The 22,634-nt window shown below is 42.9% G+C and overlaps 2 protein-coding genes across 5 annotated transcripts in view; both read left to right on the plus strand.

The window, feature by feature from the left end:
* ankhd1 (ankyrin repeat and KH domain containing 1) overlaps window positions 1–17,929 on the plus strand; it is a 30,674-nt gene extending 12,745 nt beyond the window's left edge. Inside the window, exons 3-39 of one of the 4 annotated variants that reach the window (XM_055034744.1) lie at window positions 525–681; window positions 813–975; window positions 1,053–1,200; window positions 1,273–1,506; window positions 1,615–1,709; window positions 2,433–2,588; window positions 2,868–2,949; window positions 3,514–3,705; window positions 3,835–3,944; window positions 4,096–4,183; window positions 4,401–4,528; window positions 4,624–4,767; window positions 4,878–4,980; window positions 5,485–5,747; window positions 5,836–6,135; window positions 6,608–7,037; window positions 7,128–7,267; window positions 7,363–7,474; window positions 7,562–7,707; window positions 7,821–7,963; window positions 8,175–8,388; window positions 8,507–8,682; window positions 8,812–8,974; window positions 9,057–9,152; window positions 9,942–10,058; window positions 10,157–10,325; window positions 10,432–10,631; window positions 11,596–11,954; window positions 12,092–12,244; window positions 12,390–12,539; window positions 12,944–14,438; window positions 15,146–15,338; window positions 15,426–15,551; window positions 16,431–16,682; window positions 16,779–16,963; window positions 17,047–17,214; window positions 17,301–17,929. In XM_055034744.1, the coding sequence (XP_054890719.1) occupies window positions 525–681; window positions 813–975; window positions 1,053–1,200; window positions 1,273–1,506; window positions 1,615–1,709; window positions 2,433–2,588; window positions 2,868–2,949; window positions 3,514–3,705; window positions 3,835–3,944; window positions 4,096–4,183; window positions 4,401–4,528; window positions 4,624–4,767; window positions 4,878–4,980; window positions 5,485–5,747; window positions 5,836–6,135; window positions 6,608–7,037; window positions 7,128–7,267; window positions 7,363–7,474; window positions 7,562–7,707; window positions 7,821–7,963; window positions 8,175–8,388; window positions 8,507–8,682; window positions 8,812–8,974; window positions 9,057–9,152; window positions 9,942–10,058; window positions 10,157–10,325; window positions 10,432–10,631; window positions 11,596–11,954; window positions 12,092–12,244; window positions 12,390–12,539; window positions 12,944–14,438; window positions 15,146–15,338; window positions 15,426–15,551; window positions 16,431–16,682; window positions 16,779–16,963; window positions 17,047–17,214; window positions 17,301–17,360 (7,610 nt within the window). In that variant the 3' untranslated portion in view covers window positions 17,361–17,929. The remainder of the gene's footprint in view (window positions 1–524; window positions 682–812; window positions 976–1,052; window positions 1,201–1,272; window positions 1,507–1,614; window positions 1,710–2,432; window positions 2,589–2,867; window positions 2,950–3,513; window positions 3,706–3,834; window positions 3,945–4,095; window positions 4,184–4,400; window positions 4,529–4,623; window positions 4,768–4,877; window positions 4,981–5,484; window positions 5,748–5,835; window positions 6,136–6,607; window positions 7,038–7,127; window positions 7,268–7,362; window positions 7,475–7,561; window positions 7,708–7,820; window positions 7,964–8,174; window positions 8,389–8,506; window positions 8,683–8,811; window positions 8,975–9,056; window positions 9,153–9,941; window positions 10,059–10,156; window positions 10,326–10,431; window positions 10,632–11,595; window positions 11,955–12,091; window positions 12,245–12,389; window positions 12,540–12,943; window positions 14,439–15,145; window positions 15,339–15,425; window positions 15,552–16,430; window positions 16,683–16,778; window positions 16,964–17,046; window positions 17,215–17,300) is intronic. The other 3 variants (XM_055034746.1, XM_055034745.1, XM_055034747.1) reach the window with 3 other exon arrangements.
* Window positions 17,930–20,208: 2,279 nt separating this feature from the next.
* LOC129362787 (uncharacterized) lies at window positions 20,209–21,806 on the plus strand. Its single transcript, XM_055034517.1, has 2 exons — window positions 20,209–21,086; window positions 21,212–21,806. The coding sequence occupies exons 1-2, from the start codon at window positions 20,262–20,264 to the stop codon at window positions 21,539–21,541; spliced, it is 1,155 nt and encodes a 384-aa protein (XP_054890492.1). The 5' UTR covers window positions 20,209–20,261; the 3' UTR covers window positions 21,542–21,806.
* The last annotated feature ends 828 nt before the right edge of the window (window positions 21,807–22,634 follow it).

Here is a 22,634-nt window from a genome sequence, read left to right on the forward strand (position 1 = left end):
TCTCATGGTAATTTGAATTCTTAATATTCCTTTGACATTTTACTTTCACTTCGAGTTCCTCCTTTTTTCCATGTTCTTCCACATCCATCTAAAATTTATACACAAGATGTTTTTCTCTCCAACCATTAATGGCTTTAACCTGAATTTTGTGAGAAAATCTACCAAACCCCCCTTTCCCCCAAAAATACCCACCTTTCTCCTTCCTTGTAGTTTTTGGCACATTTTTGAGTTCATTATACAATTGTCTGTAAATGAACATTGTTTATGCTTTAGATTGAAGGGAAAAAAGTATTCATACATGATACTGCATTGAAAGTAGTGACAGAATATGTTGAGCCAAATTAACACGTGCTTGTGTGTGTTTTCTGTGTGTGGGTTTCTCTCCATCTCCTTTGTGTATGCTGCTACTAACCCTGGATTGGATTGGCTGGACTGGACTTGCTTCTTCATCTGGTCTGGTGTGGTTCTGCTCCCCCTGTGGTTTGCATTGCCCTATGCACCTCTGCCTTCTTGGTGTTTGGCAGGCATCGGTAAACTGTCCACTGCCGATGGTAAAGCTTTTGCAGACCCCGAGGTGCTACGGCGACTAACATCATCCGTGAGCTGTGCGCTGGACGAGGCAGCCGCTGCACTGACTCGAATGAGAGCTGAAAACACACTCAACGCCGGCCAGGCCGACAAGTATGTATCTCGCCCATTTTTTTCAGAGACCGTACACTTGAATTGCAGGTCGTTTTTTTTTTTTTTTTTTTTTTTTTTTTTGTTTGAGGCGTATGTGTGTCCACCTGTCACCGTGGCAGTAATTGTAGCAGTCTGGTTATTTTCAGCCGTAGTTTAGCAGAAGCGTGTTCAGATGGGGACGTCAACGCTGTGCGCAAGTTGTTGGACGAGGGACGAAGCGTCAATGAACACACGGAAGAGGGGGAGAGCCTCCTGTGCCTCGCCTGCTCAGCTGGCTACTACGAACTCGCGCAGGTAGGAAACGGGTTCTGTGTCTCCGACAGTCTTCAGCCAGTGTTTCTTTACCTCATGATTTCACGTTTTGTCAACAGGTCTTATTGGCAATGCACGCCAACGTAGAGGACCGGGGCATCAAGGGGGACATAACACCGTTGATGGCTGCTGCCAGTGGCGGTTACGTGGACATCGTCAAACTGCTTTTGGTCCACGGGGCAGATGTGAATGCTCAGTCCTCCACAGGTAAAACTATCTGGTCCAAAAAAGCTTCAGTTCTAATTTTTCTTGAGGATTCACGCTGCTTTTGTCTTCCAGGCAACACAGCTTTGACGTACGCGTGCGCTGGTGGCTTCGTGGATGTGGTGAAGGTGCTGCTGAAAGAGGGTGCGAACATCGAGGACCACAATGAGAACGGACACACACCTCTCATGGAGGCAGCCAGCGCGGGTCATGTGGAGGTGGCCAGGGTACTCCTGGAGTATGGCGCCGGCATCAACACACACTCCAACGAGTTCAAGGAGAGCGCTCTCACACTCGCCTGCTACAAAGGTCTGGACCTAAATATGTCTCTGTATCGTTAATGAATGTCCTATCAGTCACTATTTGTAAAACTTTGCTACCTAATGCTTTAAATATTACGTTTTTTTTAAAATTCAGGTCATCTGGATATGGTTCGCTTTCTTTTGGAGGCTGGAGCAGACCAGGAGCATAAAACAGACGAGATGCACACGGCACTCATGGAGGCTTGCATGGTGAGCATCTGACCCAAACCTCAGTTTAAACCAGACACTTCAGGTTCCAGACCTATTGATCGATTAGTATTCTAAAAAAGTTACAAAAATATGCTCTTATTTAATATTTTAGAGTCTTGTGACTTACTAGAGTAAAACAGATAAAAGGGTTAGTAAAACATAGGTTGTTTACTACTTTTAAGTTTTATTCAGTGATTCTGCAGGGTCTTAAAAAGCTATTAATGAATCTAATTCCAGAATTTAAAATGTCTCAAGCTTCAGTTAATGTATCGCTGATACCTAATATGTATACAGGTTTTGAAATATAAAGCTCAGTGTACAATGAATGTATACTTTAAATTTAGCTAAAACAGAAAATATGTAGTCACCTAACTTAAACTATGGATAGTTTTTTTTTACTCATAGGTCTTTAATTTAAATGTGAACGGTCTTAAAGGTTATTATTTTCACTTGATAAAACCCTTTGTTCTTTCTAATAGAATTGGACACCATAATAAAATCAAATGTTTAAAATATTGACAACATCTTCCATGTTTTTGTAGCTGCAACAACACAAATAATAAAACTAAACAGAAACTTTATTCGAGGTTATGTAACCCTGCTTTAAATGTCCACAGTGACATTTTCGCCATGGAAATTGGCCAAATTCAGCCTAACTGGAAAATGCTAGTACATATTTATTCAGGTGCTTATCTCTACATCCTCTGTGTCTCGCTGTCCCAGGACGGCCATGTGGAGGTGGCGCGGCTGCTGTTGGACAGCGGTGCGCAGGTCAACATGCCAGCTGACTCCTTCGAGTCACCGCTGACCCTCGCGGCCTGTGGAGGACACGTGGAGCTCGCAGCGTTGCTCATAGAACGAGGCGCCAATCTGGAGGAGGTACGTAAAGACGCACCTGATGAGGAATTTCTAAAACAAAAATGTACATTTTAATTCTTTGGTGGTGCACCTCCTAATATCAATTGGATTTCTTTTTATTTATGATGAAATAATCTAATTCAGTGAACTGGTTAAAAATGATCTAAAAATAATGCGAGTGAGAATATCTGAAATTGATGGAAGAATTGCATCTTATTTTGGAGTGTCACCTTACCACTACTGCTAATTTCAAAATCAGGATAATCATGTTGTCTGTCCTCATTCTCGACTTGTCTCCAGGTTAATGATGAGGGCTACACTCCCCTGATGGAGGCAGCAAGAGAGGGCCATGAGGAGATGGTAGCCCTGCTGCTGGCTCAAGGTAGGACACTTCCTCTAGCATCTGTTTAATGGAGCTTTGACGTCCAGACCCAACTCATGATACAGGTATTACACTTTTGAAACAGAAAATCAGATCAATGATGAATTCTAAAGAAAGGGGGGCGGATTGTTATGTGCCTATTCATAGTTTGTGCATTTTCTAAATAGTTGTGTGTTTTTCCATGCGGGGTGGGTAATTGTTTGTTTGTGTGGGTTTGTTTTTATTTATCTGTACAGCGCTTTGAGCTGCTTTCAGTATGAACAGTGCTTTACAAATAAAATTGATTGATTGATATTATTGATTGTTTTAGTGATCGATTAATCTATCAATTATTCTGACCATTAATTGGACTAAAAGGTGGCACGTTTATCAGACTTTTAGTTTAAAAATAATTATTAAAGGACATTTGGTATCTAATGTCCTTTTTTTAAGTCTGCATATTCCAGACAAAGAATTTAACTCAAATAAATTATTTGATCGTTTCAATAATCAATTAATCCGATTTATCGTTTAAGGCCCAGCTCATATTTTCTCTTTTAGCAACTATTTCCACGTGTTTTCCAGGTGCTAACATCAATGCCCAGACGGAGGAGACCCAAGAGACGGCGCTGACTCTAGCCTGCTGTGGAGGCTTTCTGGAAGTAGCCGACTTCCTTATCAAAGCAGGAGCCGACATTGAGCTGGGCTGCTCCACTCCTCTAATGGAGGCTGCACAGGAGGGCCATCTGGAGCTGGTGAAATACCTACTGGCTGCTGGTGAGCAATAAAAAGCCAGAGCAATAACATTCTCTGAGAGAACATATGTCATGAACTTATGTCTTGCTTCAAGAATCCAACACTTGCACCTTTTTAATTACAAATACGTCTTCTTTGTCGGCCATTAAGGAGCGAACGTTCACGCCACCACAGCAACAGGAGACACGGCATTGACGTATGCGTGTGAGAATGGACACACTGATGTGGCAGATGTGTTGCTTCAGGCTGGAGCCAATTTGGTACGCTCACAATACTCCTACTCAGTCTTTATGACGTTATTTAGGGATTCTGGGATTTTAAAACTACAAATGCAGTTGAAAAGAGCAAACCTCCGGCGTTATTACTGTGTAAAAGCATCCTGAAACCTGAAATAATTTCTCTGATCTTTAGGAACATGAGTCTGAAGGAGGGCGGACGCCTCTGATGAAAGCAGCACGGGCAGGACATCTGTGCACAGTGCAGTTTCTTATCAGCAAAGGTGTGGTTTTAATCTGCTGGTCAGATTCATTGTTTCTTGAAGTTTTAGCACAAGAAGTCCTGGGCCGCCCAATAAATTCTGTGAGGGTTTCTCTCTCTCTCTTTCTCTCTCTCTCTCTCTCTCTCTTTCTCTCTCTCTTTCTCTCTCTCTCTCTCTCTCTCTCTTTCTCTCTCTCTCTCTCTTTCTCTCTCTCTCTCTCTCCCCGTCTCCTGTTCAGGTGCTAATGTGAACAGAGCTACTGCCAACAACGATCACACCGTGGTGTCCCTGGCCTGTGCTGGGGGGCATCTGGCTGTGGTAGAGTTGCTGCTGGCACACGGAGCCGATCCCACACACAGGCTCAAAGTGAGGCTCCTGTTCCTGACGTGTAGTTTATTGAGGCTCGCTCTTCTCCTCTGATTGCATCGTAACGAAAACCTCATAATGTTGTTTGCCTCTAGGATGGCTCAACCATGTTGATAGAAGCTGCTAAAGGTGGCCACACTAACGTGGTGTCCTACCTGTTGGACTACCCCAACAACATTCTGTCTGTCCCAGCCCCGGATCTCTCCCAGCTCACGCCCCCATCACAAGATGCTTCTCAGGTATATACAGCTTTATATCGTTATGAAGTTTGGCATTAAAAAATGATTTGCTTCTTTCCAGACACAGTCATGTTCCCCTACCTAAATGTGACATAATTTTGTTTCATCAGGTTCCTCGTGTCCCATTCAAAGCTCTCGCTATGGTCGTGCCCCCTCAAGAACCCGACAGACCCCCATCAAGCATTGCTACGCCCCCACCCGTCTCAAGCAAAGGTAAACGATGCCTTAAGAGGTTTATGCCTACTCTAATTCATTTTGATCCAACCTGCCTCACAGAGGAAAGAATTTCTCTTAGAAGAACAGAAAATTAAAGAGTCTGAAATAAAGAACTGAGTTTTAAAAAATAAGTCCATGAAATACGCAAAGAAGCTTTACAAAAAGTGTCACTAAATAAAACACTATCTTGAATATTCTGTTGTTTTTATCATGCTGACATTTGAGTATTAGTCATTCATTAGTAATAATATTTATTTCAATGGAACTGCTTTCCATAAACCAGCCAAACAGTTAGTTATTGACGTGTCCCAATCTATTAGTGGAAGTTCACATTTACTGTGCTTTTTTGAAGCTAAGAATATACCATACTAAACACCATACAATAAAAAAACAAAGAGTCCTGAAAAGTTTTTAAAAATGTTGGGTTTTGTTGAGCCATGCTTGTTTACCTTTACCCTTCTTCGTAATTTTAACCTTGATCTCTCTTGTTTTTAAAATCAGTGGTGTCCAAACAGAGACAAGCAGCCCTTCAGCCCGGTGTCCCCAATGCAGTCGGTCGTGGTCCTGAAGCAGAACCTTTGCCGCCTTTCCACTTGTGTCCGCCGTTGGAATGCATAGTGGAGGAAACGGAGGGAAAGCTGAACGAACTGGGCCAGAGAATAAGCGCCATCGAGAAAGCTCAGCTCCAGTCCCTGGAGCTCATTCAGGGCGAGCCGCTCACCAAAGACAAGATTGAGGAGCTGAAGAAAAGCAGAGAAGAACAGGTATGGTCTTGACTAAAACGGTCATTATCTTAAGTAAAACTGTCAAAAGAAAACCTGTCAATTATAGATGTGGCTGTTTTGTACTCAGGTGCAGAAGAAGAAGAAAATCTTGAAGGAGCTTCAGAAGGTGGAGCGCCAGCTGCAGCTAAAAACACAGCAACAGTTCACCAAAGAGTACATGGAGGCAAAGGGCTTAAAAGAAGATCAGGAGGCAGGACAGAATCAGGGTCCGGGCCCGGGGCCCGGGTGTATGGCTACTGCTCCGGGGCCCCTTCCAACCCCAACAGGTGGTCAGCTACCGATTGGCTCCGACACCGACGAGGAGGCCAACAAAGAGGGGGAGCAGGAGCAGGAGCAGGAGCAGCCACCAGGGGAGGAGGGGGAAGAGGTAAAATTCTCATTCACTTTGCCACAGCCTAAAAACCAGACAAATCAGGTGTTACCTTTTATCCATATCGACTTTAACTGATTCCAATTTCTCTTCAAAAGTTGTAACATAAGAATTGGTATTAAAAACATTGAAAATACATTGTTCTTGCCTTCATGCCTTGGGGCTGTTATTAATTACTCTCTCACAAACCCAAATGAACTGCAGATATTTCTGTGTGTTTACAAAATGCTCACCTCTGAAGTAACTTTTTACAGCTTTGTGTTTCCTCTGATTTCATTTTAAACATCCCTCTACTTCCAAATAAAAGCTAACTTTGATCCATTCACCCAAAGCAGGCGCTCATAGTATTTAGTTTATTGTGTCCGCTGATTGGATTCCAACCTCTGATGGATTTGTCTTCGAGTCTCTTCTCTTAAAACCACTTTAAATTATTCTAAGGCGACTCAAGGTGCTTGCTCTGTGCTTTCAGGATGAGGAGGACGATGAGAATGATGAGGGCTCGGAAGACGACGCCGATGGAGAAGATGACGACTACCCTAAACTCCCTCAGGTTGGCACAATCCTGTACAGGGATGGGCCTCAGCAGCCGCCTCTTCCTCCCTCGCCCCAGACCCAACCCCAGCCGCCGCCTCCGCCCCTCCAGGCCGCTTTCGTCCCCATCCAGCCGCTGCCAGACTACAACCCTGCCGACTACCCAGGAAGCACCAGCCCAGAGCTGCAGAGGGTGCTGGTGGGGCAGCAGATGTTGGGCCAGCAGATGCTGGGGCAACAACCTCAAAGTCAGGGTCAACAGCTGGCCGGTTTGGGGCCGGGAATGATACCTCAACCAGCCCCAGAAGGGCTCATGGTGGCCACACCTGCACAGACGCTCACAGACACACTGGATGACATCATGGCAGGTGAGGATATTTGTTCATGGCGGATTTTTACAGTTGCTGATTGGACTAAGCCTGCATATATGGATGTTTTGCCTCCTTTCTGTATTGCAGCTGTGAGCAGCCGCGTGCCCATGCTAACCACTACAACGTCACCCACGCCCCTGTCCCAGCCGCCCACGCAGATGAACCCAAACATCGCCTCTCCCCCTTCTGTCTTGCCCCTCTACCCTTCGGTTGACATTGACGCACACGTAAGCCTTAAAGCCGTGGTTTTCAAAGAGAACCTTAACATGTATATGAATGCAATGTCATTTATTTTATTGAAACATTTGCTGCGTCCTCACAGACGGAGAGCAACCATGATACAGCGCTGACGCTGGCGTGTGCAGGAGGACATGAGGAGCTCGTGTCAGTCCTGATTGCACGGCAAGCCAACATTGAGCACCGAGATAAAAAAGGTACAGAGGAAAAAAGAAGAGGGGTCGGGGGGGTCTTTGCTGAGGAAATAAATTGGAAAATAAATGCATTAATCCTGTGCTCCACAGGTTTTACTCCTTTGATTCTGGCTGCCACTGCTGGCCATGTCGGCGTGGTCGAGGTACTCCTGGACAAAGGTGGAGACATCGAGGCTCAGTCAGAGAGAACCAAAGACACGCCCCTCTCCTTGGCATGTTCAGGGGGCCGACAGGAGGTAAAACTGCCTTTAAGATCTGCTCACAGCATATTGGTGTTAATAGTTCACATTGTGTTTCTTCCTCCAGCTATAATCCATAACTGATTTTTTTATTTTTTTTTATTCGACAGGTTGTGGAGTTGCTGCTGGTGCGGGGAGCTAACAAGGAACACCGCAACGTTTCCGACTACACCCCTCTTAGCTTGGCTGCTTCCGGGGGTTATGTCAACATCATCAAGATTCTCCTCAACGCTGGCGCTGAGATCAACTCCAGGTGAGTGGTAAAACAAAATGGAGTATGCATTTCTGAAGTTTATCCCTGTCTTGTTAAAAGAGTTTACCAATACCTTCTTTTCACTTTTTATCCACATATTTCCATGTGTCCGTGTTTAAATACTGATCATTCTTAAATTGTCTATCACAACTATACACTGATGTTTTCATAGAAAAAGTTCCATTCGGTAAATACTTTCCTTTTTCCACAGAACTGGCAGTAAGCTGGGGATCTCTCCTTTGATGCTGGCAGCGATGAACGGTCACGTTCCGGCGGTGAAGCTCTTGCTGGATATGGGTTCGGACATCAACGCCCAGATCGAGACCAACAGAAACACCGCTCTGACCTTGGCCTGCTTCCAGGGGCGAGCAGAGGTTGTCAGTCTGCTGCTGGATCGCAAGGCAAACGTAGAGCACCGAGCTAAGGTTCAGGACATTAGTGTCATTTAATCTTTTTTTTTTTTTTGGGCGTCCATCTCTCTAAATGGATAAAATCATTGTATCGACTCTACTTGCATCCGTTGACCATCCTTTGTTCACACAGACGGGTCTCACTCCATTGATGGAGGCAGCCTCTGGGGGTTATGCCGAGGTAGGCCGAGTTCTGCTGGATAAAGGTGCTGATGTCAATGCTCCTCCCGTTCCTTCCTCCCGAGACACCGCCCTCACCATCGCTGCCGACAAGGGCCACTACAAATTCTGTGAGCTGCTCATTAACAGGTAAGACTTCCTCACATCAATCTACTTTTTAAAAGTATCTGTAAATTTTTTTCTCTGAGACAGTGTTTTTTATTATTATTATTATTATTATGACTCCTCATGGCAACACATACTTCTCTCTGTTTGTAGGGGGGCTCATATCGACGTACGAAACAAGAAAGGGAACACTCCCCTTTGGCTGGCAGCGAACGGTGGTCATTTCGATGTGGTTCAGCTTCTTGTGCATGCAAGTGCCGATGTGGATGCTGCAGACAACCGTAAAATCACCCCACTCATGGCTGCTTTTCGCAAGGTGTGCTCTTTATTCTACATGGAGTGGCATCCTGCATCACTTTAACAAACCCTCCAGTAATATTCTGTCCTTTCATTTGTAGGGTCATGTGAAGGTTGTGCAATATCTTGTGAAGGAAGTCAACCAGTTTCCATCAGACATCGAGTGCATGAGATACATTGCCACCATTGCTGACAAGGTAGCTATTGAATCTTTTTGGATTAAACTTTTATTTCCACTAGAGGAAACTTTTCTAAGAACCAAATACAGATTGTCTGTGCGTCCTTTAAAAGTGTTAATTTTCTGTATCTAAAATGAAGGTCTTAAAATGTCTTAAAGTTATTGCAATATAGTTAATCATTGGTCGTAGATTTTGTCATGATAGGACTATTTAATCTTGTAGTTTTATTTTAATTTTATTTTATGATGAAATAACTGGAAAATAATTAGCTGAAAGGTGAATTTTTCTGTTTGTTTTTTTTAGCCTCGGGGAACTGAACATATCTCAAACTCATTACAGGTTGACAATTAAACAAAATGGGGACTGATTTTATTCAGGATTTGAATAAAACACAATCTTTGAAACAGTCAAAGATTCATGTCGTTTCGGTCAGATTTCACTTTTTAAACCACATTCTGAGCCTTGCTGTCGCAACCGGTAGTTCGTCTTTTTTTTTGTAACGCCATCTAAAAATTGCATTTAAGAACAAAGAAAAAATATCCCTGCTGTCAAAACTCGGTCTCAATACATTAATATATGATGATGGCTGTATTTCAACTCAGTTTTCCTACATTTCCAAAGTGGTGGATAAGCACCTCTGGTCCATTTACATAAGCAGCTGTGGTTTTGGTCCCCACAGTGGAACAGAACTAGGATAACATGAAAGCTTTAGGAATTCAGGTTCTGGTGGGAAAACATTTCAGAATTTATCTTCATGCTTGATGTGATGAGTGGAAAGGAGTTGTTTACCAGAGTTTTCTCCTGCAGGAGCTGTTGAAGAAATGTCACCAGTGCATGGAGACCATTGTCAAAGCAAAAGACCAGCAGGCAGCAGAGGCCAACAAGAACGCTAGCATCCTCCTAAAGGAGTTGGACTTGGAGAAGGTAAGCTTATTGTTGCCGTCTCGTCATTTCTGCGCATACAGAAGACCACCAACGAACAGCAGAAAGCAGGTTTTAAGCAACTCCGCTGTGTCTAACAGTCTCGGGAGGAGAGCAAGAAGCAGGCACTGGCTGCCAAGAGGGAGAAGAGGAAGGAGAAGCGCAAGAAAAAGAAGGAGGAGCAAAAGAGGAAGCAGGAGGAAGAGGAAGGGCAGAAAACCAAGGAGGAGTCCTCTGAGATGCAGGAGCAGAAAGAGGATTCAGCCGAAGGTAACCTTTGTTCCTTCACTAGAAGAGACTTTCTATATCGAGTTGGTGTTGATCACTTGGTTATTTATTTAGTTTCCATCTAAGCTCGATCCCTGTTGTCTTTCAGAAAAAGAGGTTCCCATTGAGCCTCCGAGTGCGACCACCACCACCACCATCGGTATATCTGCCACCTCCACCACTTTTACTACAGTGTTCGGTAAGAAGCGAGCAAGTGTGGCCACCACCCCAAACACCAATCGGAAGAACAAAAAGAACAAGACCAAGGATTCAGCACCTAATGAACCAATTATATTGCAAGATCCACAGGTGAGCTCTTCTCTGGTTTTTCCTTCAGCCATATGGCTCAAGGATTCAATTTCATATTGACACTTCAGTTTAAAACATTGACATATTAAATTGAAATTGGCATTTCGATTTCTGAAAAAATGTGTCAAAAACAAGTATTTCAGTAGATAGGCTGAAACTTAAAAACTATGCATGCAATATTTAGCGATATTAAGAATTTTTTTCTCTATCTTTTTGATTATGGATATATATTTAAACTGAATTGTGGGGTTTCATAAACTGTAATCCATACTGCTTAATATTAACACAAAATGAACCCTTGAAATAAATCACTTATGTCATCTGGTAATGAGATTTACTTTGGAATTGATTCATCCAAAATATTATGTGTCATTCTCATTTATTGAATTGGGGGGGGCATTTATTGTACCGTTAATCATTTATAGCAATAAATTCTTGTCATGATAAAAATAATATCTTCATTTATGATGCCCTTCTGCACAAAGTGCAGAAGAGTTACAAGAAAGCGAAATACGAAATAAAATAGTCCAGTTTAAAAATGGATAAAACGCCAAGAAAGGAATAGAACAAGAAAGTGAATAAGAATATTGATGAGTCTTGATTTATTGTCCTCATGAATGATGTTTAAAACTCTTTATTGTCGGAGTTATATTTCATATTTTCTCCCCTGTTTTTTCAATAATCAATACATTTGAAAATATGGTTAAAAGGAAGTTACTGTGCCTAGCTTAATGATACAAGTCACACTTCTTTACGTGACTGTTGTCCTAAATAAGCGCAAATTGGAATGTTTTTCAAGAGTATTACTCGTATTTTTTACGCTATAATAGCTGTCATGCAGTCACAGCCATACTGTTACCTGAACCACAAAACAATGGTGATTAAAATTTTAACCCTTTATCACCCACCCTTATTACGGTAATCTATTTTTGCATAAAATCTAACGCTCGTTTTTATTTTAAAGGTTGCACTTGCACAGCACAAGGCTGACAAGAACAAGATCCACGGTGAGCCACGGGGCGGGGGCGGGGGAGTGACTGGTGGCAACAGCGATTCAGACCCCCTGGACAGCACCGACTGCGCCAGTGAGAGCAGCAGCAGTGGGGGGAAGAGTCAGGAGCTCAACTACCTCCCTGACCTCACCTCATCCGCGTCCTCCTCCTCCTCTTCCTCCTCTTCTTCCTCCTCCTCAGCCCCCTCCTCAGGAGCCACCCAATCCCAGGCTCTCATGCCCGGCCCAGAGAAGAGACACTGTCCTCAGCCACCAACAGATCCCAAAGTGGACAATAAGGTCACAGTCTCTATCTCAAAGCCAACACAAAAGTGAGCCCAACACAAGATCAGCCTCTCAGTCTCGCAAACTATTAAGCATTTTACGTCTGCCACTAAAATCAGGTCATGTCTTCTTCATATTGCGTTGTTTCAATGGAAACTAAATGTGAACATTGTTTTTGACACAGAGCTCCAGATACAAGCAGCGACTCCTCCAACTCACTGCCTTCCCCGTTCAAGACCATGGCTCTTCCGGTGACTTCCCCCAACAGTAAGCTCAGCCTCACGAGTCCGAAGAGAGGCCAGAAAAGAGAAGAGGGCTGGAAAGAGGTGGTCAGAAGGTCAGTTTTCAGGTTGTTTTGTTTTCTGTCTAAAGCTCTGTTGTATTTCAACTGCAGCTATATGTATTCAACATGTATCCACTTTATTATGAGATGCATCCGTACAGGAAGATTCACATCTGACTGGAAGTAACTTCTTTTCTAGATCAAAGAAGCTCTCTGTACCAGCCTCAGTTGTGTCCCGGATCATGGGCCGGGGAGGCTGCAACATCACAGCCATCCAGGACGTGACTGGCGCTCACATAGATGTGGACAAACAGAAGGACAAAAACGGAGAGAGAATGATCACAATCAGGTAAAAATACCACCCTGTGGACTCCACTGCAACTGTGACATAAACAAAGTGAATCAATCTGCGAGGTTCACGTCCAACTGGAACTAAAGGATGAAAGCTTTGAATGAAGTGATTTGATTGGGATTCAGGACGACACACTGTTGAGATAATGGAAACAAAAAACTACAAATATGGATTCATATTTGTAAAAGGCACTGGGACAACCTTTTAGTTGTCCCAGTGCAACTAAAAAGTTGCACTGGGACAACCAGTTCATCCAGAATGTTTTTTTGTGATTGTTAAGGCCTAAAATTACTGATTTTGCTGCAACTTTTTCAAAAAAGAAAGTAAGGTCATTGTTGTCTAAAGTGTGTGGAAAATTCACACATTGGAACTTGTTTTGATTGAAATGCGTTTTGTTTCAGAGGAGGCACGGAGTCGACGCGGTATGCGGTCCAGTTGATCAACTCTCTGATTCAGGACCCCGCCAAGGAGCTCGAGGATCTGATCCCCCGGAATCACATCAGAGCTCCGGGCTCCAAGGCGGCCTCGGCATCTTTCCCCAATACCACGGGGAGCACCAGTGGCTCAGCTACAGGCCCAAAGCCTCTCAGTTCATTGGTCGCCTCTACCGGGGTCTCGTTCCAACCCGCGTCATCCACATCTTCGTCCTCCTCTCAGCCCGGGGGGAAAATCGGGAAGGGGCTTCCCTCGAACGTCCGGCAGCCGTTCCCGGTGTCTCTGCCCCTGGCGTACGCTCACCCTCAACTGGCCTTATTGGCTGCTCAGACCATGCATCAGATCAGACACCCTCGTTTGCCCATGGCGCAGTTCGGGGGCACCTTCTCTCCAGCGGCCAGCACCTGGGGACCCTTCCCCGTGCGTCCTGTGAGTCCTGGCAGCGCTAACAGCTCACCGAAACACAACGGAGGAGTCAACAACACTCAAGCTAAGCCCAGCTCCACCCACGGCGAGCACAACAGCGCCACCAGCTCAGGAACTGCTGTCACGACAACCAACACCATGACCACCAGCGTGCCCAACACGTCCGCCTCCTCACCCCACACCCCGAATCCGACTCCTTACAACCTCCAACCGAGCATCCCTACCCCGTCATCAGTCAGGAAGCAGCTGTTTGCTCCTGATCCCAAGCCGGCAGGAGTTACGGCTGTGTCTAACTCAGCTGCCACTAGCGGCAGCAATGCCGTAAGAGGAACGGGTTCTCCTGCACATCCCACGTCCACTACAACAACAGCGAACGCTCCCCAGCAGCAGGTAGGACCCATCTCCCAGCCTCCGATCCAGCCAACTAAAACGGAGGCCGCTCCTGTCACCCCAGTCGGAAAGGACAAGCCTTCTGCACCTGAGAGTCAGCCTGCGTCCGTCAGCGAGAGCTTCACTTCCCCTGCTTTAGCTTTAGGTACCAAGCCAGAACCTCGGCCTCCTGCTTCCTCTGGACCATCCACAGAGGCTCATCCCCCGCTCCACAACTCGCAGCCCGGCTCCAGCCTTCCCCCAGGAACATCTCCGGCTCACTCACACAATATTGCACATCCAAACAACACCGTTCCCCACTTCTCAGCTCCCGCACCCAGAGTCTCCCATCGTATGCAGCCACCGGGGCCTTACTACTCCCATCCTGAGCAGCAGCAGCAGCAGTCTGTGTTTGTACCCTTCAGCGCTCAGCAGGAACTACCAAAACAATCCCTAAGCCAGACATCCCAGCCTGCAAACCTTCCCCCTCAACCCCAGAACCAAGGCCAAGCACCAGGCTCCCTTCAGGTCTCTGCTAATTTGGGGATGATAAACGGATCCCAGATGCAGCACATCGCCAGCGCAGGCAAGCCGCAGCAGATCTCTGCTAACTTCGGTCCTGCAGGTCTCTTCAATTTCAGCACCATCTTCGATAACAACAACCAGGTGAGCTGGAAGTCCTCTATACTGTTAGCATTACAGATAGCATCTAGTGTTTTAATCTTAGAGATGTTGACAGTCATCAGACCCAACGTCCACTTGAATGGACATGATATATTTATGAGTTTAAATGAAAATAGTGATTTTGTGATTAGAATGATTCTTGTGACTGACTAGTTTCTTTTTGACAAATTATATTGAAATCTTAAAACTTAACTTGATATGAGTGAGCTTCAAGCATCAGACAAGATGAGCATTGCTCTGTAACTAGAGAACGGAAGAAGTGTCTATTTTCCATCAAAAATATCAACTTAATTAGATAAAATGAATAATAAATTACTATCACTGTTGGCAGTGATTAAAAAATACTTTCAAAATAACTTCAAATACTATCATTAATTTATTTTGTAGGATTTTTTTTTCCAAAGTTGACTGTCCACCCCTATGGACATCAGGAGTTGGAATATATGCTTAAATATTTAGTGCTATCATGCAAAGTAAGAATTTTGAAACTTATTTGTGAATTCACAATCCACTTATTTTATTTTGTTTTTCATTTTTGCTCTTTACGAGTGTCACCTCTGACTTTCTTGAACTGCTTGTAAAAAAATATGTATTTTGTCCCCGTTATATTTCAGTGCTGAGGGGACAGGAAACTTAGTTGGGTAAAAATCAGGTGTGAAGGTGTTAATGTTTAATATTTGGATGACCAGCAGGTGGGAAACAATCAGGTGTGGGGTGCGTGCCACCTGCCTACCCGGTCACCTCCAGAGCAGTCGTATTCTGCCCCGCCAGCCTACATGAACATCGGTCAGATGGAGAATATGATGCCCCCGCCTCCTCCAGAGAGCTCCAAAGCCCCTGGCTACCGGTCAGCCTCTCAGAGGATGGTCAACAGCCCAATCGGTAGGAGTCTGTCTTTTATTTAATGAGTAGTATAACCTGAGCAACAGTTTTGCTTTAATTTGAATTAAAATGTTTTTTCCTCCGCAGCGTTGACCAGCTATGCCACCAGTATCTCTGGCAGCCCGGTGTATCTCCATGGTCCCACAGGAGTTGGCACTCCCTCGTTCAGCCGACAGCACTTTTCCCCTCACCCATGGAGTGCGTCTACATCAGGTAGAATCCTGATGTAGCATCAAGCTTTTTGAACGTTTTATCTTTAGATTCAAGAATTTACCGATGATTTTGCCGATTCTGACCTCTCTTCAAGAAGAGTTTTATGCTGTTTTCACTAATTTGGAAACTTAATAGTCTTGACAATAAAATAGTTTTTAAGCAGCCCTGCTGTGTAGTAAAAATCCTTCAGTTTATAGGAGCCGTATCAAATAAACCCAACTAAAAATAATTGCAGCACATCTCATTACTTTCATACTCCTTTACAATCTGTGTGTGTGTGTGAGAAAGAGAGCAGGCTGTTACTCAGTTTTGCTCTTGAGCAGGTTTCCAAAGCAAAAACAAGCTGATTTTAGTTGATGATTTTATCTGTCTTTAGCATCTCATGTGACCTGTCAGTACGATCAGGATGGGTAACATTACAAGCTGTAACTACAGAGTGTTTTATTGTGAGATTTCCAAAAGATGGCAAACATTTCTTAGTCTAGGTTGTGCTGTAATGGATTGAATTAGATATTTGCAGAGCTGTTTTAGGCTACTATAACCTGTTTTCTGCAGTTGCTATAATTTTCCTCAATGTTTAAAAGCAGCAGCCTAAATAAACAAGCCTCTGGGGAAATTTTGTTAGTTGAAGCTTTTTACAGCTTTTGTTATTCCTCTAAATCGTCTTCTGTAAGTGGCGACTTTGAACAAGGAGTGCATGGTATGTTCTGATTAAATGAAACATTTGATTTTTAATTTTTTTTATTTCTGGCTGCGATTCATACATTGAGGCTGTAAAATGAGCTATATCCAGTCACCAGACAGTTTCCCCGTGCTTCTATAGAAATACGTTGACGTGTATAAAACTATTGTTGCGGTCTCTTGTCTTTCCTCTACCAGGTGAATCTCCGGTCCCGCCTCCTCCTACAGTGTCCTCGTCTGCCCTGTCCACCTCAGCCGTGGCTCCTCCTCCCCAGCCTAAACCAGGCAGTTCCTCGCAGCAGGACAGGAAGGTCCCCCCTCCCATCGGCACGGAGCGGCTGGCCAGGATCCGGCAGACGGGTTCTGTCAACCCACCTCTACTCACCACCAGCTACACGGCTTCTGTTGGACAGGGTGGCATTTGGTCATTTGGAGTTGGGAACGCCTCGGGTGAGAATTGCTCCTGGAATTTTGATAACCCGTACCACAGAGTGGTGTGGCTGCTTTCCACCATAATGGATAGCCTAACATAGTGTTTTGGTGCAGAAGCCATGTCTGGTTGGTCCCAGCCTCTGATGAGCAGCCACATGATGCACCCTCAGCTGCAGGCAGAGCAGTCGGCCTTTTCCCAGCACCAGCCCATGGAGCAGGATGACACGGGCATTGCTAACCCGGCTAACAGCTACCACCAGCCTCAGCATTTGCCCAACAGTTACATGGATTTCCAAAAGGTAGCACACAACTGAGAATTCCCCCTTTTTCCAACTTCCTGTCTCTCTGTGTGTTATACCAATCACCTGTTTCATCTGTATAGGGGATGCCTGTGTCTATGTACGGAGGAACCATGCTGACCCCCCACCCTCCCATGGCAGAAGGCCCAGGGGGTCCAATGTACAATGGTTTGCACGCAGGTGACCCCGCATGGAATCCCATCATAAAAGTGGTCCCCAACAACGCAGATAGCTCTGACCCACAGCAGCAGGTTTGTGATGCCGATTTCACCATTACAAGTTAAAGTTAGTTTACAGTAATTAAAACGCAGTGTCCTTTTTTTCTTGTTTTATTCAGGTGTGGCCTGGTACCTGGGCCCCTCATGTGGGCAACGTGCACCTGAACCACGTCAACTAGGCGGCATCCACACAAACGCACACAGCATGACCCACAGTGCAAACATGTGATACCATAAGACGGAATGAGACGAAGAAAAAACAAAAAGCCCCAACATGGTTAACTTTAGAGGCCTGAAGGTGCGGAGCAGGGGTTGAAGAATTGGGAAGTTCTCTCGACGCCATTCTTTGATGTGCCTATCTCAAACATGGAAGAGAGGAAATGGGGCGACGGCAGTCATCATTGTCGTGATGACACAAACACAAACATGCGCGTTCACCTGTTCAACAGGATCTATTCTCTGCGTAGTTTAGTGATTTCGACTTAAACCCCACATACACCGTTCTTGGGCTGCAGGGGGCTCAACATGAAGTAGCTATTTAAACTTGGCCCAGAACTAGATGATGATGATGATGATTACCTAAAGCGAAATCAGAACCTTTTAGAGTGGTAAATACATGTATAATTGTTTACATACTAAAAAGGGTTAAAATGAGAGTAAATTTCATGTCGTATAGTGGCTCTACTTTATGTAGCCTGTATTAATGTGAAATATTTACCTTAATATTCAATAAAAAGATTGAAAAATATGTGTGCTTTTTGACAAATTATTTAACTGAACATGAAACTCATGGACATAGAATGTTTTTTTATTATTATTATTTCTTGGCCTACAACTAAACTATCCACTAAGATGCAGCTCTTGTTGAAGCCTTTTTGAACAAACTCAACATGTTATAGTTTAGGTGAAAATGTAGCAAAAGCAAACTTGTAAAAAAAAAAAAACATTTTACAACACTTTCATTACCCGTAAACATCTCCACTTATAACAGTGCTTCTCAATTATTTTCCGTTACGCCCCCCCTAGCAAGAAGAAAACTATTCGCGCCCCCACTCCCCACCGTGACTATCCATCTCTGCATAACATTTTTTCCTTATTAACATTAAAGAAAAAAGAAAGACATATGGTCAAACTTACAAAGAATAACTTTATTAAATTGTGTTTTAAGTCTGCAACAGAAAAGATTTTAAGTGCATCAATGCCTGAAATTAAAAATAAATAAATCCATGTCTACTGCTGCAGGCAGTATCAGCTCCTCTGCTATGGTGTGGGGCTTTTTGCACTGCGCAATTTGGTACGCCACCTTATATGATGCTAGCAGCGCTCGATGGTTTACTGAAGTAGCCTTCACAAAGCGGGATGACTGTTGGCAATATTCAGCACGTTTTCGCTGAAAAAACTCTAGCGGCTTATCGGCGTGATTGAGATGTAACGTATTTAAGTGACGCGCTAATTTATTTGGCTTCATGCTGTCCGCTGCGAGCATTTTTAGACACAGCAAACACACCGGTCTTTCCTCTTCTCCAACTGTAGTCACAGTGAAGCCAAGCGCTAAATACGCTTCGTCGTATTTTCTCTTCTTAGCTTTCGGTTGACTTTCTGTTGTCTCATTATCTTTGTCTCTCTCCGCTTTTCTTTTCATCCCTGTGAAAAACTTTTTTATGTTGGGGGTTGTTGAATAACGGAGGCCATAGACAGAACGCAGTCGGAGCTTTTTGTTGACTTAACACTGCTAACCAAGGCAAACCTGTTGTCTTGTAAGTCGTAAAATGTTGCACTGTCGCAAACGTGACAGAAGTAACAATGAGAGCGCCACTGCTGCCTACTGTGCGCAATTACACTTTATACTAGTACGGCCAAAAAAAAGCCTGTTCCCCAGGATCACACGCGCCCCCCCAGGTATCGCACCGCGCCCCCCAAAGGGGGCGCGCCCCACTATTTGAGAAGCACTGACTTATAATAAGCTTCATGACCTTACCACTGACCTGGACTGTCGATCTTTAAAAAGTTAAAATGTTTTTTTTTTCTGCCGGGTTCTTCCAAGAAGCCTCAAAGGAAATTATTTCTGCCGTTTCAGAAATGTGTAAGAACATCAAGCCAGAAGTTATGTTGATGTAACATAAGGGAATTATTTTAAACTTCACTTAACCAAATGGAGAGGTATGCAAATGTTTTGGCCACAACTTAAAAACTTTTGCACCATATTTTGGTTGTTTCTCAAGTTATGTGATTATTCTGTCTAAATAGAAATGCTTAAACGGAGCTTTCTAAATCTAAATTCAACATTTATGTCTGTGGTGCACATTGACCTCCAGTGGTAAACAGGATGAGAGTTGTACGACACTGCCATCTGGCGGCGGGTGTTGGTGTAAATTGAGCCACAACACATCAACATGTTTTTCTTTTTGCTCCAGAGGGGGAAAAAAATCATGGCCACGATAATGACTCGTAGGAACAACTTTATGGAAGCCCATTTCCGCCACTCTGTTAAAAAAATTAAATAAAATTATCTCATTATAATGAGATAGTATCTCAAAATAATGAGATAGTATCTCATTATAATGAGATAGTATCTCAAAATAATGAGATACTATCTCATTATAATGAGATAGTATCTCAAAATAATGAGATAGTATCTCATTATAATGAGATAGTATCTCAAAATAATGAGATACTATCTCATTATAATGAGATTGTATCTCATTATAATGAGATTGTATCTCAAAATAATGAGATAGTATCTCATTATAATGAGATTGTATCTCATTATAATGAGATAGTATCTCAAAATAATGAGATAGTATCTCATTATAATGAGATAGCATCTCAAAATAATGAGATAGTATCTCATTATAATGAGATAGTATCTCAAAATAATGAGATAGTATCTCATTATAATGAGATAGTATCTCATTATAATGAGATAGCATCTCAAAATAATGAGATAGTATCTCATTATAATGAGATAGTATCTCAAAATAATGAGATACTATCTCATTATAATGAGATAGTATCTCATTATAATGAGATAACTTGAGTTGGCCCTATAGTTTGAAATATGCTCAGCTTGATAGAAAGAAATGGATATTGATAACATCATTGAGCAATACTTCAGAAGTGGTTTCACTAATCTTGAAATTTTGGGAGTTTTGGAAGAAACCCATAATGTCAAATTAAGTCTCCGGACGCTGGAGAGAAGACTGCAAAAGAAGCGCCTTTGGCGTAGAAAAAATAAGACAGATGTTGCAGAAGTGGCCTCTTTTATAGAGCATCAACTACAAGGATCTGGGAGACAGCACGGCTACAGGTGGATGCACCAGAAATGTTGGATGGCTGGCATAGTCACAGACAGAGAAACAGTACGTCTTTTGATGCGCCTATTGGATCCCAACCGGGTTGACCTGCGTGCACAAAATCGCTTGAGACGACGCTTATATGTCAGTCGGGGACCAAACTATGTCTGGCACATCGATGGGTACGATAAATTAAAGCCTTATGGGATATGTATTAATGGATGCATAGATGGCTTTTCAAGGAAAATGATCTGGCTCGAAGCATATAAGACTAATAGTGATCCTCACATTATTGCTGGCTATTTCATTGACGCTGTGATGGAGTATAATGGATTTCCTCAAAAGATACGAATGGATCATGGCACAGAGAACACTTATGTGGCAGCGATGCAAAGATTTCTGCACAACACCGAGAATGAAAATGGTTTTGACTCTGTTATTCTCGGTCCGAGTACAGGAAATCAAAGGATAGAGCGATGGTGGTGCACTTTAAGAAGTGAATGTACCCAGTTTTGGATGGAACATTTCGACCAGCTTAAAGCTGATGGCTATTTTGTTGACAGTTTTCTGGACAAATCACTGATCCAGTTTTGCTTCTTACAAACAATACAGGTACTATAAATTTACTTCTTACTTTTAGCACACAAATTTGAAATAAGTTACAAATAATACAGAAGCATGAATTTTTTTTTTAACAACTATTTTATTTTATTTTTTTCAATTTTTTTATCATACAGATGGAGCTGGATGAAGTTGTTCATACATGGAATGACCATCGAATACGATCTACAAATAATCCTCGGGCTCCTCCTGGTCGTCCCACATTAATGCATGGTGTTCCCAACCTGTATGGGGTTCCAAACTTTTTACAGTCTGCTAATCTAACAAAGCTGGAAATATGTGTAGAAGAATGTCATTTCAAGGACTTTCCCTGTGATGTCGATGTATTTCACTTATGCACTGAACTCATGACAGAGCACAGACTGGTAATGACAGATGATGTATATGAAATTACTAATCTTTATGTAAGACTCCGCCAAATGATCAGTGATGGGCTGAGGGAATAGTTTCTCTAAATCGCCCAGGTTAACAAGTCAGATATTATGTCAGTATGTCCTGTGTAAACATTGCGATTGTAAAACTTAAATGCATGAATGAGTTACAATTTGTTTCTATGGTTTATTTAAAAACACTAATACATTTTAGTTTCCTTCAACATTGAGGTCAAGGTCAATCTACTAATTTCTATGTATTAAATCTTCTTTATTATTGCAAAAATACAAGCCTCTTCTTCAAAACAGCACTAAATAGTGGCAGCATTTGCAGGTTCTCTGTTTTCTTACCCTTACTTAGTCGGGGAAAGTGTTATATGTACAAGGCAATGTTTTAATCATGTTATTACTAACAGATAACCATTTGTGACAATTTTCCTACCAACATGATTGTTTGCAGTTGGTATTAATTCGATAAGAGTACAAATGTTGTCATTACTCTTGACATACAGTACAGACCAAAAGTTTGGACTCACCTTTTCATTCAATGAGTTTCCTTTATTTTCATGACTATTGACATTGTAGATTCACACTGAAGGCATCAAACTATGAATTAACACATGTGGAAATATGGACTAAACCAGGTGTGTCAAACTCATTTTTGTTTTGGGCCAAATCAAGATCATGAAGGCTCTTAAAGGGCTGGTTGTGCCAGAATGAGTTGATAAAACCTGTTCACAAACGGTTAATATGTCAATGAATTCTTAAAATTACATAATATTATTGAAGATTTCCCTTCAGGAACTTATAATAAATGTGACTGTTTATTTACTCGCTGTATAAATCATGGACTATAATCATACATCAACTAAATACTCAAGAAATTGGGATTGGTTGATATAAATTGGCAGTAAACAGATAAAAAACTGCATTGATAGGATTGATAATATAATATTTATTCACACTTAGTGTTTAGTGTAGTCTGTGGAGGGCCACATAAAAAGCTACGGCGGGCTGGATTTGGCCCCCGGGCCTTGAGTTTGACACGTGTACTAAACCAAAAAAGTGTAAACCAACTGAAAATGTGCCTTATATTGTAGTTTCTTCAAAAGTAGCAACCTTTTGCTGTGATTACTGCAAAAGGTAAATATGATTAATGCAAATCACA

This window comes from Poeciliopsis prolifica, unplaced genomic scaffold (genome assembly GCF_027474105.1).
Source record: "Poeciliopsis prolifica strain line A6 unplaced genomic scaffold, Auburn_PproV2 SCAFFOLD009, whole genome shotgun sequence".
In the NCBI taxonomy this organism is placed as follows: domain Eukaryota; kingdom Metazoa; phylum Chordata; class Actinopteri; order Cyprinodontiformes; family Poeciliidae; genus Poeciliopsis; species Poeciliopsis prolifica.

What these genes read in the sequence shown, in the direction of transcription:
- LOC129362787 (XM_055034517.1), top strand. Translation starts at nt 20,262, where the DNA reads ATGGATATTGATAACATCATTGAGCAATACTTCAGAAGTGGTTTCACT. An exon ending in GCTTCTTACAAACAATACAG is followed by an intron (nt 21,087 to 21,211) that starts GTACTATAAATT and finishes TTTATCATACAG; the next exon opens with ATGGAGCTGGATGAAGTTGT.